This window comes from Oratosquilla oratoria, chromosome 12 (genome assembly GCF_046742065.1).
Source record: "Oratosquilla oratoria isolate Oo_2021 chromosome 12, ASM4674206v1, whole genome shotgun sequence".
Classification (NCBI taxonomy): Eukaryota; Metazoa; Arthropoda; class Malacostraca; order Stomatopoda; family Squillidae; genus Oratosquilla; species Oratosquilla oratoria.
In genome coordinates this window covers 58,015,581-58,031,289 of record NC_134788.1, presented here as the reverse complement: position 1 = coordinate 58,031,289, position 15,709 = coordinate 58,015,581, and the positions used below count along the sequence as shown (strand labels likewise).

Below are 15,709 nucleotides of genomic sequence, written 5' to 3'. Positions count from 1 at the left end.
TTATTTGGGTTTGATCTGTATGGTATACAATTTTCCTTTATATAAGCATTCTAAATCAGTTTGCATTCTTAATCAGTAGATATTTTTTATTTCAATGCCATTTTTGTTTAATTGGTAATTTTTTGCATAGGAATGTATGTATTTAATTGTTTAGCATGTCTAAAAATAAATGGATAACTCATAAGTAATATTTATCTCTCTCTATACATACATATTATATATATATATGTATATATATATACATATATATGTATATGTATATGCTAACCTAATCTATGTTTGTTGCAATTATTATTTCGAAGTATGTGTTCCTGCATTTCATGTACATGTATATTGATTCTTTGCCAAATAAACTTATTATTATTAATATTATTTTTATATATGTGGTGAGAGAGGAAATATTCCTTATAATTTATCCATTTATTTTTAGAAATGTTAAACAATTAAATCATATATTGTAATGACAACTATGACGTTATTTTGTATCAAATTTTCCTCTGTATATTAATGTAAATGTATGAATTTTTATTTCTTTTCAGAAGGGTTATCATTGAGCCAGAAGAAGTGCAAAGCTCATGGTAAGCTATCAGATGCCAGAAAAACATTTGAAGGAAAGCCTAGAGGTCAGTTATGGTGTTCATGTTAATAGCAAGGCAGAAAGTGAGGCTTCAAAACCTGAAACACAATCTGAGAAATTGAAAAAGTTATTCCTGGATAGCAAATAATCATAAACTGCATGCATTGACTCTCTCCCTATACTAAATTAAAGAAACCACATTTTTGTTTGTTTGTTTTGTTTCAAACTACAACATATATGGTGAGAGAGAGCCATTTACTAAAATCAGAATTTGGAATCTTTCTAAAGATTCCAATCATGAGCAAAGGAAAAGTGGCATCAGAAGAGCACAAAGATTTAGTTTGAAGATTCTATAAGTCAGATGAGGTTAGTCATATGTGTCGTGGCCAAAAGGATTGTGTGAAAATCACCAGTGCTGAAGGTGCAAAAGCAGCTGGTTCTTGGGAATTTAAGAGAGATATTTGAACTATATAAAAATGATAAAAAGAATATTAAAATGTGATTCTCTACATTTGGTAAATTACAGCCATCATGTTGTGTGTTTGCTGGTAGTGGTGGGACCCGTTCTCTCTGTGTCTGTACACATTATCAGAACCCAAAATTACAGTTGGCTGCATTTGGAAAATAAGGTCACTCATACAAAGATCCTATGGATTATAGTGTCTGCAGTAAAGAAAAAGAAGCTTGCATGATGCAAATTTGCAAAGACTGCCCAAGAGAAGGTGTTCTGAACTTTCTCGACTTGCTTGACAATGTTGAATCAGCTCCAAATGAAATATCAGGCAAGCAATGGGTGACCGTTGACTGTTGTACATTGGTAGACAAAGTGGAGCCACTTCATGAATACAATAAAAGCTCTTTTAACTGGCACGAGTGGGACCAAAGATGTGCCGGAAAGGGGAAATCCCGGTTACGAGAAGGAAAAAAAAAATACATGTATTGCCTTTATTCATTGAGTACTTAAATCAAATTGATTCATTGGCTTCACTTTTGTTGTTTATTTATTTACCAGTATATTCATATTTATTTATCTTTATTTATTTTCGTGAAATCACGTATGTCTCTTTGTTTAGAATGTTTGTCTCTCTGCATTAAAAACTCATTTTGAAGACTGAAGAGACATCACGTCGTGAGTCCCCATGTAGGTGCACTGCTCCACAAACTTGATAATGTTGCCAATCCTTTAGCAGCATCCTTCCACGTTACTCTTGGCTCTAGGTCATCTTCCTCTTCACTATCAGCCTCTGTTTCCTTACCATGCTTCTCCTCAATCACTGCCTGAATGATTTCGTCGTCAGTTAGTCTTTGTCGACCTCCATCCACTCCTGAAGAGCTTCATCAGTGACGCTAAGCTTAGCACTACCACGCATATCCTTCAATTCAGCCATCACTACCTTCCTTTGCTGTCAGTATGTGTTTGTGTTTTGAGAGAGTTGCTAATAGACAGTCGCACGCTTAACATCAGGCGTCTTATTACAGTGGGCACTGGGCCTGACGGAGTGGCGGGATTTATGGGAGATGGCAGCAAAGATGCGCTCTACCTCTGGCGGCGGCGGGAATGGCGCGGGAATTTTAAATTTCATTTTTTCGAATTTTTTACATTTTTATACAAAATTGTTATTTCCTCATGAATAATATGCCAGTTATAAGAAGGAGCCGGATACGAGAATAATGGATAAAAGAGCTTTTACTGTACTTACCATCACTAAGCAAGAAAATATCCTGCATGGTTTGTCATCATTTTGTTGCACAGCAGCAATCACAGTACTTAAAACAGTTGAAAGAAACAGTACACCTCTGAAGGAGGCAGTTATAGTAGGAGGTGATTTTTCAGAGGGTTATTCTTTCATTGCCCAAGATGCTGCTAAGGGATTTCACTGGGACAACTCACAATGTACAGTTCACCCTTTTGTCGCCTATTAATTATAGATCATCTGAAGACCAAGAACTTAACCTTTTCACTGACTGTTTGTTATCTCCATCACTAAAACACAACACTAATGGTTTACTCATTTATAGAACAGCTTATGGGCTATGTCAAATTCAAGTGCTCACAACTGAAAAAAGTTGTACTATTTTTTGGATGGATGAAGAAAATTTTGGTTTGTCTTGTGAATGGCATTTTTTTTGTACATCTCATGGCAAAGATGCATAAAATGATCACTTAAACCAATTATTCAAGAAGATTTAGATAAATTACAGCAATGGTCTGAAAAGTGGTTAATGAAATTTAACACAAGTAAATGCAAGGTAATGCACATAGGTAAAAAATAACAGTAAGTACGATTACAAATTATTTGGAAATTCGTTAACAAAAGTGAATACCTGTAGTGAAAAATATCTCGGCATAATTATCATTAACGATCTCAAATCATCCAAGCAGTGTATTTCAGCCTCTGAGAAAGCAAATAAGATTCTAGGACTGATTGCACGATCTTTTGACTTTAAAAGTCCATCACTCATTAACAAGCTATATAAATTGATAGTTCGTCCACATTTGGAATATGCTATTTCTGTATGGTCACTGCATCTCATTAAAGACATTGACAGATTGGAAAAAGTACAATGGTGAGCCACAAAACTGATTCCAAATATCAAAAATAGATGATACGAAAGTCGACTGAAACACATGAATCTGTTTTCCTTAAAAAAGCATAGACTCAGAGGTGACTTGATACAGGTCCTTAAAATTCTAAAGGGAATTGACAGCATCAAAAGTGACAAAATTTTCACACTGAATGAGAATCCGACAAGAAACAATGGTCTCAAATTGTCCGGAAATAGATTAAATTTGGAAGTGGGTAGAAACAACTTTACCAACCATGTAGTTAATGAATGGCATAAACTTCCTGCAGAGGCAGTGCAATGTAGTTCAGTTCGAAGCTTTAAGAATCATTTTGATGAACACCTAAGCAAGATGCTGTAATGATTATCATTTATTTTATATTATATGTTTATTTGTTTTGTTATCATTTGTCTGTTTTATCATTATTTGGTTGATTCTCATTTATTATTAGTTATATGTCTATTATTATTTATTATTTACCTGTTTGTTTATTATTTAACTATACCTATGTATTTATCTACATATTTTATTTATTATGCTCCGCCTTTGTAATCCTTTGTGATGGGATTGGCAGAACAGTGAAGGGAGCTACTGCTCGGGTCAGTTTGCAGAGAGGCAAATTCTTACACCAGAAAACTTGAACAAGACAATAAAAATGTTCATTGTAACTGTCTGATTTGAAAGATGCAGAACAACTGATGGAATATCAATTCCACAACAGTGTGGCTATTCAGGGAACTCGGAAATATCATACATTTGTTCCTATAAACAAGGAGGAACTGAACATGGTGTGTCCCATTTCAAGTGGCATTGGAGAGAAGAAACGAATACAGAAAGGTCATATGACTAATGAACCTGCAATGGTTGATACCATAAAATGTGTCAAACCAGGAGAGTATGTTAGCAAGTACGTATCATTATCCACCAAATAAATATTCATGTTCAGTGCCAGAACATCATATATTATCTGCCATGAGTTATCTCAGACTAAGAGGAGGCAGCCAAATTAACTATATTTTACTTCAGAAAGAAATTCACGAAAGTATTGAATATGCCAAAATTGTATCCAGTACAATTTTATGCTGACCTTATATTTGTTGTAATTGTGCTTATGCTTATGCAGTATATAATGCTTATGATTGTATGCAGTTTGTAAGTACATGGTGTTCACTTGTAAGTTTTTTATCAAAATAAATGTAATTAATTAGATAAAGGCCTAAGTATGAAAAATATGTAGTTGACAGACAATATATAAATAAGGCGCTCACTTGTGTTAATTATATGAAAAATACCAGCATAATTTTTTTTTACTGATTGTAATAGCCAAAGCTTATGCCTTCATTTTCTCACACACACACACACACACACACACACACACTTTCAACGAACGGACGGCTTGAAGAACGTTCTGAAGAAAAGTGCAGATTGTGGATCCCAACGCAAAGAGAAGTGCCTTTTTGTATTTGCAGGGTGGGGGAAATTGCTCGTGGGGTAGTGGGAAAGTAAGGAAAGAGGAGAGGGGGAGGGATTGCTGGGGAAATGGAAGGTAATGAGGAGGTGGAGGAATTGGCCCTGACGGGCCGCCGAAAGGTGGACAAACGACCGCAAGACGAGCTGGATGATGACGACATGTCTAATAGGAATGTGAAGATTAGAGGTATAGATAGGAGCAATACAGTAGAAAGTGATGAGAATATTTTCAAGGGATTTAAAGAGGGTGGGGGGGACACAACCCCCCCCCCGACTGACAAGACTAGAAGAGAAGGTCGATAAGATGAACGAGGACTTGGAGCGTAGGTTCGGTAATGTTGACAGTATGATACGAAGAATTGAAAAATTGGAAGAACTAGAGAGGGCGAACAAAAACTTAACTAAGGAAATTGAAGAATTAAAACAACAGTTAAAAGAAGTAAAAGATGAGAATAAAGTCTTAAAGGAGAATAATATGGAGAACAAGGAGGGTTGGAAAAAAATTCAAGAAAATAGCAAGGTTGCATTCACTGACATAATCAGACAGCAAATGAATGAACAAACTGAAAACTCAGTTATTAAAGTGATGAGACAGAAGGAGAATATAGTAAGAGACTTAGCAGACAAAAAGAAATGTATAATTATATTAGGAATGGAAGAGAAACATAACCCAGATAGAACCACAAGAATCAAAGAGGAAAATGAAAAAGTAAGCCAATTACTAGAATCAGTTCAGGAAGATGAACCAGAAATTATGAAACAAATCGAAGAGAAATTTAGACTCGGAAAGTATAGCACAGACAAGACCAGACCAATTAAGATTAAATTCAAGTCACAAACAACGGCAGAGAATATCTTATCCAAAACAGGGAAACTAGCAACAAGTGAACAATACAAAAAGATATGGATAAAAAGAGAAATGAATAAAGAGGAAAGAGAGGAAGAAAAGCAGAAAAGACTGGAAGCTAAGGCAAAAAACGAGAACAGAACGGAGTCAGAGAAAGAGAGATTCTATTGGAGAGTAGTGAACATGAAACTAAGGAAGTTCGACATACAAAAGAAAAACATAAGGGAAACAGAGAACACAATGGAAGTGGCAGAAAACTAAGAGTGTCTTACACAAATATAGATGGATTAATAACAGGATTGAATGAGCTGAATGATTATTTGAAAGAAAAAGAACCGGACATAATGGGAATTGTAGAAACAAAATTAAAAGGCCCACTACCACCCAACAGTGTAGGACATGATGCATACAATTATTGGATTAGAAACAGAGAGAAAAAGCAAGGGGGTGGAGTTATGTTCCTGACTAAGAAGGATATAAACGTGAAAGGTGTCATATATGGAAAGAATACAGTAGAGATGATTATGATAGAAGTGGAAGACAGAGATAAGAAGAGCAGAAAATTTGTGATAAATTATGTGCCTCCAAAAACAGCCTCATGGGAGGAGAGTGAACATAAAAGTATGTTAGAGGACACAAAGATAACATTAAATAAAATAATGGAAGATGGAGGAAGAATAGTTATGATGGGCGACTTTAATTGCAAAGAAATCTGCTGGGAAGAAATGACAGTAAAGGGTGGAGATGACTCATGGGGAAACGCTCTACTTGAGATGATTATTGACCACACAATGACACAATGGATACAGGAGAACACTAGGTATAGAAATGAAGAAGAACCATCGAGACTAGACTTATTAATTACATCTGAACCTAGAATAGTGGACAAGATTGAATATAAAACACCAATAGGTAAAAGTGACCACATATTGATTGAACTGGAACTTAATGAAGAAAAATATATCAAAAGAAATGAACAATATAGAAAAGGAAGAATGATGTATGAAAAAACAAACTTTGATAAAATAAGAGAATTCTTTCAACAAGAAAACTGGGAAGAAATATACAAAGAAGAAACATCAGTGGAAGAGAAATGGAATATTTTGACAAAAATTTACAAAAAAGGAGTGGAAAAGTATGTCCCAAGACAAAAACAAGAAAAAGAATATGTAAAATGCTGGTACAACAAAAGTTGTAGGGAGTTAAAAGACAAAAGAGACAAAGCCTGGACCAGATGGAAAAAAGACAGAAAACCTGAAAAATGGAAAATATATACCAGTTATAGAAATGAATATGTACAAACGTGCAGAGAGGAAAAGAGAAAATATGAAAAAGACGTCATAGAAAAATGTAAAGATCAACCAAAACTATTCTACAGATTTGTAAACAATAAACTGAAAAACAAACAGGACTTGGAGAAATTAAGACAAGGGGGAGTTGAATACACTGAGGAAATGGAAATGGCGGAAATTATGAACAAACATTTTAAATCAGTGTTTACAAGGGAGAACATACAACCTGAAGAGATTGAATGGAAAGAGAAAGTCCCCCCTATAGAAAAAATAGAAGTATCAAAGAAAGAAATATTGATACAATTGAGTAATCTTGATGTCAGAAAATCACATGGACCAGATGAAATAGCAAACTGGATTCTGAAAGAATGCAGGAATGAACTGGCAGACAAAATACATAGCATAATAAGCAGTTCCTTGAAAGAAGGAAAAGTTCCAGAAGATTGGAAAAAAGCAAATATAGTACCTATATATAAAGGAGGAAATAAAGAAGAACCTACCAACTATAGACCAGTCTCTCTAACAAGTACAATAGCAAAAATTTGTGAAAGAATTATCAAAAATAGATGGGTAAAATACTTGGAAAAAAACAACGTACTAAATCCAAGGCAATTTGGATTCAGACAAGGACGATCATGCGTCACCAATTTAATATGCTTCTATTCAAGGCTAATAGATATAATACAAGAAAGAGATGGATGGGCTGATTGTGCATTTCTAGACCTAAAAAAAGCTTTTGACAAAGTACCACATAAGAAGTTGCTTAAGAAACTAGAATCTGAAGGAGGAATACAAGGTAAATTACTAAATTGGATGGAAGACTTTTTGCAAGAAAGAAAAATGAGAGTAGTGATAAGAAACCAGCACTCAAAATGGAATGAAGTAATAAGCGGTGTCCCGCAGGGAACAGTCCTGGCCCCAATAATGTTTGCTATATATATTAATGATATGGATGAAGGAATTGAAAGCTATATGAGCTTCTTTGCAGATGATGCAAAACTACTGAAAAGAGTGAAAACTGAAGAAGATTGTGAATCACTACAGAGAGATCTAAATAAAGTACAAGAATGGAGTAGGAAGTGGGAGATGGAGTTCAATACAAAAAAGTGTAGTATAATGGAATTTGGAAAAAGCAAAAACAGAATAACAGGATCATATAATTTGGGAGAAGAAGGAATAAAAAAAGTAGAAAATGAGAAGGACCTGGGAGTCATTGTTATGAATGATATGTCACCTGAGAAACATATAAATAAGATTTTTGGAGAAACTTATAATTTAATAAGAACAATCAAAGTGGCATTTACATACCTGGATGAAGAAATGGTGAGGAAAATCCTAATCACCCTGATAAGACCAAGATTGGAATATGCAGCAACGATATGGTCACCAAGTACAAAAAAATGTATAAAAAAAACTTGAAAGAATACAAAGAGCAATTACAAAACTGGCACCAACACTCTCAAAACTATCATATGAAGAGAGACTACAAAAACTTAAACTACAGACACTAGAGCAAAGAAGAGAGAGAGGAGATTTGATAGCTATTTACAGAATCATGAAAGGCATAGAAATTACTGATAGAGAGAATCTGATAAAATGGGATGACAGAAATACAAGAGGACACGGAAAGAAAATAAAAAAAGACAGCTATAGAAGAGATTTGAAAAAGAACAGCTTTCCTCACAGAGTAATAGACAGTTGGAACAAGTTAGATGAGAAAGTGGTGTGTGCAAAAACAATACATGAATTTAAAAATAGTTTAGATAAAATGAGATATGAAGACGGGACCCCACGAGCATAGCTCCCCTTCCCGTAAAATACAACTAGGTAAATACAACTAGGTAAATACACACACACACACACACACACACACGTTGCAACAAATTACTGCACATTGCTGTTCGTTTGCAATTCACGATTGTGCTGCCTATAATTCACTTACAATAATATATATACTGTAAGTGTGTGTGTGTACAGTAGGGAATTTTTAGGTACGTATCATTTTTACAATCTGCTCTGGCAACACTGTTACACCAACGCTCACTCGCTCAATTTAACGGAAAATTCACTTTAGCGGACTGGACCTTGGCTGAATTAGTTCGTTAAATCGGGCTTCTACTGTATTGAGCAATGTATTACCTCATAGTTTGTTCACTAGATTTAATGTTTATGTACATTTATATGATGAATTATAGAAAATAATGTATATATGTGATTCAGGTACCTGTAGGGTTTTTGGAGAAGATGCGTGAGTTTGAATTCCCTCATCTGGATCGCCTCATCACAATCGTGGACTTGATCGATGCCCCACTGGACATGAGTGGCATTGAAAAGCTTCCAGAACGGATCCAGTCTGTGGTGGCTTGGGATGCCCACCAGTCTTTCCCATGGATCAACTGGCATGTTGCTACTTTGGCTGCTGGCCACTCGAGTCCTGGTGCACAACACTATAGCTCCATTGGGGCTACCATATTTCTCTTGACTTTGCCTGGCACTGTCTCTGTTCATTATGGAGATGAAATCAACCTCCATGGCCCTAAGCAAGGGAAAGTGGAGGTAAGAAATTGCTTTGAAGTTAGGTGGTGCAAGGGAACATCTTTTTACAGAGTAACTCATTTATTCATGTATCTAGGAATTAGAATGAATATATATTTTTTTCCTGTTAAAGTGTCATTTAACATTGGTTTTAATTCCTATGGTTTATATTACAGCCACATAACTGGACTTCAATTATGCAGTGGACAGACCAAAAATTTGCAGGCTTTAGCACTACAGATCCATGGAAAAGCCTTAGTCCTGGATGGGATTTTAACAATGTCTACAATCACAACCACACAATAGAACCAGTTAGGCAGATGATAAAACTCCGGCAAGAAAAGGTGCTTTTCTAGTTATGTTCCTCTAGTCAATCAACCACCACCCACAAAGCAAGTTGGATGGTCATAAAAGGAAAATCCTCCCCACTCTTTTTGCTTCTGTCATATGCATCCATTTTACTTTTTTTCTGCTTAAACCATGCAAAAATTGCACCTCACCTCTTTTCCAGCATAACTCTTCATCCCTAATGCATCCCTCTTAAGGAGTAGGTCATTTTTTTGTCCATGCATTCCTCTGCAGCTGTCATTCATACATTTTGACTTGTTTAGTATCCTCACTGTGTGCTCTTATAACATCATTTATCCTATCCACCTACTTTACCCTTTGTCTATCCAAGTGAGATGCTTGTTTTTTAATAGTTTAGCAGCACTGAACCTTAGTCTCGGATATTATTCACCAAAAGATGTGTTGGTCATTGTATAATACATGTATACCAAAATCTAGATTTATTTTCAAAGTTAGTTTTATGTAGAGAGGTTTAATTGATTTTATTTTACAGGTTCCAATATATGTTAATGGGATCTTTAACTATGAAGGTGATTATCACCCAACAAAATCAACAAATTACAAGGTAAGAACCTTTGTTATGGAAACTGATATTACACATAATTACACATAATTACACATAATCTTTTTAACCTACAGATTTTATTCATATCTCCAGGTGAATCACTCGGATGCTTTAGTTCTCTTCCAGGAGATCTGTGGCCACCAGTTCAGCCTATAAGTGACTCAATGAAGTGATTATGTAGCTCAATCAATCAATTTTGTGTTGCTATCTAGAAAGAGTGAATGTAGGACAGTGTAATACAAAGTACTCTGGGGTGGTTATATCTAGTTTCATGAAGAATACACTTTTATTTACAACATAACTGAGACCATGAGAAATAGTCATCAGTATGCCTAGGCAAACCAATGCTAATATGTGTTGTGTATGTATTTATACAGATGAGGATTGCAAGAGATGGCCTGGTAGTACTTGACCGTTTCTACCCACGGCGTCACCAGTATGCTGTCATCTCTAATCTAAGTCCACAGCTGCTGGATGCGGATATATCTCACCTTTACTATGGTGGAGCTGTTGCAGTGTCATCCCATGATAAGGAGGGTTACCTTATCTTTAAGAATGTCACTTTGGCACCTGGGGAAGGACTTCTTTGTATTTTGGACAAGTAACAGCAGACTCTTGTGGGATTGAATATTGAAAAAGTGTGCGTGTTAAGCATAATGGCTATATTTTCATGATCTTTATGAACTGTAGGGTTTCTCATGACTGCACCTGTGGTATAAGGCTGTCAACAGCTGTGCAGTGAATTGTTTGTTGTCTCTTTTTAAGGAAAGAGGGTGAGGGTATTTGCTGAAGATGGTTATGACAATATTGTATATTTTTTACAGGTTCATGTGACAACATTTATAGAACAAAATGATATGACTGTTGAAAAAGAATTAAGTTGCTCAGGGTATAATTGCACAATACCTTGAAATATTATATGAAATAGATTGAAATATGCTATTAGTATTCTTTTATGAAGTAGGAAGGTGGAAAGAAGGATAGCATGAAGCCATTTTGTTTAAGGGAAGATGGAGGAAAAACTAGTCAAACCTGTACAGCAGAATATTTAATCTTTTGAGTTTTACTTGTTTCCTTACTATTTCATAGGGAATTGAGAATAATGATAATAATTATTGCCTTGGGTTTCACTGACTGGAAACCTACTGTAGTAAAGAGTGAGCTTTGGGCTTTCCCATAGATCTGAGAAGAAATAGACTGATGTAATTTTTTAATTTCTTTATTTTATTTCTTTATTTATTTATTGATTTTCTTTTCTTTTTCTTTTCTTTTTCTTTTTTGTGGGTCTGTTGCCTGTTATCATGAGGTGGGGAGCAGTTACCGATTGTCAGCTCCCCTCATGTGAGAATGTTGAGAAACGGTAATCAAAGTTGATAGAGCTTTTAAGATTGGTCTGGAGACAGAGCGCCCTTTGGAGCTACACTTCCAGATGGAGGTGAAGGTATCAATGGGATATGAAGGCAGGTGGCAGGGAGACCATTATTTTTGACATCCATTTCCCTGGACCACCATATATTGTAACAAATGTCTTGTGTGAACAGTTTGTTCAGTTTGAATGCTTATTAGTCTTGTCTGTTCAGTAATGGTATTTTATGCCAAGTCCCATTAAAAAGAAAATAAAAAAGTGCTGTAACTGTTTTCAAGTGGAATTTACTAGGTGGATACTGATACTGATGGGTTTGTGAATGGGAGTGGAGTGGGTGGGGATAAAATGGGTGGGAGTGGAATTATGCCTTTTGACTTTGGCTACCTCCCTTTAAAGGGGAAAAAAGCCCTTAGTATTATGTATGTAGATACTGATGCATTCATGTCTTTAGTACGGGTTGATTTTAGGAGGTGCTGAGATAGGAAGGGCATTGAATAGTAATTAATGTGTATGAAGTTGGTGTGTGTGTGTGTTAATGTGTCCATCTCCTGTGTAGGAGAAAAAGTAGCCTACAGTATTTTTTCAGCCTCGGAGTCTCCTGAGAAAGCCGACAACAGCCATCAGTAGAGGTGATATATTTCAAACTGGAGTGTTTTAAGTTAACATGAAAGCTATTGTCTAAGAAAGAAAAGGGTGTTTAGAATAACTTGTTTTTGTGCTGTGGTCTAGGTGGAAAAGGATATATGCAAGTTAACAGATTTGTCACCAATATGGAGTGCTTGTAACTGAAGATATTCTGGTTAAGGGATGAATTATCCATAGACGATGTACTTTTTATTGCAAATACCAGCAGATTCCCTGAATTTTATTACTCGTTTTTGTCTTTATATGTGGTGATGTTGTTGAAAATAAGTGTTGTTATTGTTTTCAAAACTTGTGGATGCTTTGTGTGTGTGTATGTGTGCATGTGTATGTCTGTATGTGTAGGACAAAGAGTACATCATGTATTTTTGTTATTTTAGAAAGTAATTCTTTCCTTAAGTTGATGTACTTCATAGGTATTTGTTCAGGCTAAGACCAGATGATGTTACTTAGTTCATGGGTGAACTTAGGACAAAAGGACAGGTTTAGGGGGTGGAGGGGTTCTTTATCTATTAAGAATCCCTTTTTGTCCTAATTTCATCCCACAACTGAGTAAATTATCCAATTTTTGCCTGGAGGAAGAAAAATGAATAAATCAATTGAAAATAATAAATGTATATACTCCCTCAAGCTCTATCCACATGAGCATGCAGTGCCTGTAGACACAAGTGAGAAATTTGTTTTATTATGGATGAAGGTAGAATCTATCACACAATGAATTTCTAACTTGTGTATGCAAGCACTGCTTATGTGGATGGGGCTTAAAATAAATGGGTTAATATTTATACTTGCCATGGTGCAATAATGAGGCTTTGTATATTTTTATCACTATTATATTGTATATTTTCACTATTCTAATCAAAAACAGTATTCAGCATTCTGAATGAACATAACAGTTTACAGTTTTTCTTTTCTTTTTAAGAGTAAAAAAACCTCATCACCAAAATTGTCACAAAAAAGTATATTTTGTTAGATATATGTTGCTTGCCCATAGATCCCCAGTTTTACTTTGTTTAAAGAAAATTGGAAAATTATTTACAATTGTACCTAACTCTATATAATCTAAATTGAATGTGATTGGAATTTTTGGTTCATCATTAATACTCAGGAGGCCAAGTGCAATGCAGAGCAGAAGTACTGACTCTGCTAAAAGTATAAGGAGAATTGCAAGTTTACTTCCTTGTGGGTTTGATGATGTTGTTTAAACCAGGAATAGTTTAAATTGCTGAAGTTCTCTCAATATATCCTACTTTCTATTCTTTTTTATGACAAGGAAAGGTAACTACATCTGTATGTGATAAGAGTTGTTGTAGTTCATTAATATATAGTGATGAGTATTTAAAAAACTTTTATACATGTCATTAATGCCTTATTCCCAAAAAGTGCACATCTTAACAAGGTGAATTTCAAGGGTGAGGTAATTTTATTTATCAGTTGTTATAAGACCACTGTACAGCTGGATTCCAAAGTTTGGCTACTGTTGTGTGGCATCTTTATCTACAAATGGATGACACCAGATGATATTGTCCTTATTTTGGCAATATTTCAAGACAGAACTCTTTATCAGATATATTTGTAACACTGGAAGCAGTGATTTTGACACCATCTTTTACCAAGGTTTTAGGGTGGGTGTATGCTTGGCTTGGCATAAGGGGGAGAAGGCCTTTTGGCATGTATGTATAATAGCAAAGGAGGTACATATGGTCACTGCACAGTGGAATCTGGCTGCACATAATAGCTTACATTGAAGAGGGTGTTATTTTATAATTAGAATAAACACTCTTGTATAAGAATTCCATAAATTATGGATGTATGAGACTAAGTATCACACTGTTTTGGCTCAGAAATGGAAGTTTGACAAGTATGGAATAATAACAACAAGAACAACTGTTACCTCAAGTTTTACTGACTGGAAAGTTGCAGCACCACAATCACTGGCAACAGTCCTGGGGCCTTCCCATCACTCTGTGTGAGAAGAAACTTTGGACTGTTGTGTTGTTGTAGTGTGTGACATTTTCTGTGTTACGGACTTGTAGGAGGAGAGCATTCACTGGAGTGAAATGTTGAAGTTGAAATTGATAAGAGATCTTGGACCTAGTCTGGAAAGTGTCTGTCCATTGGAGTTGCACCTCTAGATGGAGGTGATGATGGTGACATGTTCTGAAGATGGGCAGCAGGGAGACCGTTATCCCTTTGATGTCCGTCTGGCAGGTACTTGTCAGAGTATTTAGTGGTGCTCTTGGTGTACATTAACAAGACCTTACTTCGTCATCCATCTGGAGTTGTCATGCAGGTCATACCATCAGTACCTGTCACTACCAGGAATCAAGTCATAGATACAAAGTTTGTTGGTTGTGATATTTTCCCACAATAAAAGGTATAAAAATTGTATATTCTTATTTTGTCTCCTTATTAAACCTTTGGCCATCTTTTAAACCTTTAAGAAACACAGCACACCCACCGCACTACATAGCAGAACATCCACACATACTAAGATATTGCTCACTGCTCCATCAATAAACTGACTAAAAGACAATACATTGTTGCGTGCCAGACCCCTTCATGTCCATTCATCTGAATCTTCTCTCCCTTGAAAAGACAGAGTCCACCTAGCCAGATTGCAGTGTGGCCACCATCTAGCCCTTCTAAGCTACCAGAGGAGGAAACTAACAATGTATATCCATTTCCATTAGTATGTGCAACTCAAATATGTTCAATATTGGGTGTCATGATACAATTACTGACACCTTTTCATTAGGTTATCGGTATTATATATATATATATATACTGTATATATATATATATATATACTATATATATACTGTATATATGAATACATATATATGTGTGTGTGTGTGCGCGTTCATGTGTCTGTGTGTGTGTGTGTGTGCGTACGTGCGTGGGTGTGGGTGTGCTTGCGTGTGTGTGTTTGTGTGGATGTGTGAGTCTATCGGCGAGTACCACAAAATCCAATATTAGGACTTATTTGCTTGTCTTTTTTCAATGCCAGGAATATGGAAGATTGAGTAACGCTGATTCACCAAAGTAGCTCAATGTGGCGAACTAATAAGAACATTTAGACATACAAATGTCACGTACCATGTTTTCTAAATGGAATGATAGATAGCGTAATAAGAATATAAATGATAATCACAAAACGAGAAGATAGTGTTTATGTATTTGAGGAAAGACTATGCATCTGTGGCCAATTTATTGAATGTAATGAGTTAATGAATTTGATAGTTATAAAAGTAAACTTGGTGAATGCTATATGAATTATGTTTGTGCGTGCAACAAGTTACTTTGAAATTGTACCTGTATATACAGTATATATAAATGATAAGCTTAAGGCATATAACAAATATAGAATAAAGGAGTTAGTGAAGCTGATAGTTATAAAAATAAAGTTGATAAATGCTAAGTAAATTGTGTTTGTGCGTCCAATAAGTTACTTTGAAATTGTAGCTGTACATACAGTATACAAATGATAAGCTTAGAATA

General features: G+C 35.4%; 1 protein-coding gene across 1 annotated transcript; it reads left to right on the top strand.

The window, feature by feature from the left end:
* The first annotated feature begins 575 nt into the window (after positions 1 to 575).
* LOC143031840 (trehalose synthase/amylase TreS-like) lies at positions 576 to 14,597 on the top strand. Its single transcript, XM_076196178.1, has 5 exons — positions 576 to 623; positions 8,973 to 9,308; positions 9,464 to 9,631; positions 10,129 to 10,200; positions 10,578 to 14,597. The coding sequence occupies exons 1-5, from the start codon at positions 576 to 578 to the stop codon at positions 10,803 to 10,805; spliced, it is 852 nt and encodes a 283-aa protein (XP_076052293.1). The 3' UTR covers positions 10,806 to 14,597.
* The last annotated feature ends 1,112 nt before the right edge of the window (positions 14,598 to 15,709 follow it).

Excerpts from the sequence above, each read along its gene's own strand:
- LOC143031840 (XM_076196178.1), top strand. The coding sequence starts at position 576 with ATGGTAAGCTATCAGATGCCAGAAAAACATTTGAAGGAAAGCCTAGAG. Across the intron at positions 624-8,972 it reads ATTTGAAGGAAAGCCTAGAG|GTACCTGTAGGGTTTTTGGA; the intron begins GTCAGTTATGGT and ends TATGTGATTCAG. Across the intron at positions 9,309-9,463 it reads CTAAGCAAGGGAAAGTGGAG|CCACATAACTGGACTTCAAT; the intron begins GTAAGAAATTGC and ends TTTATATTACAG.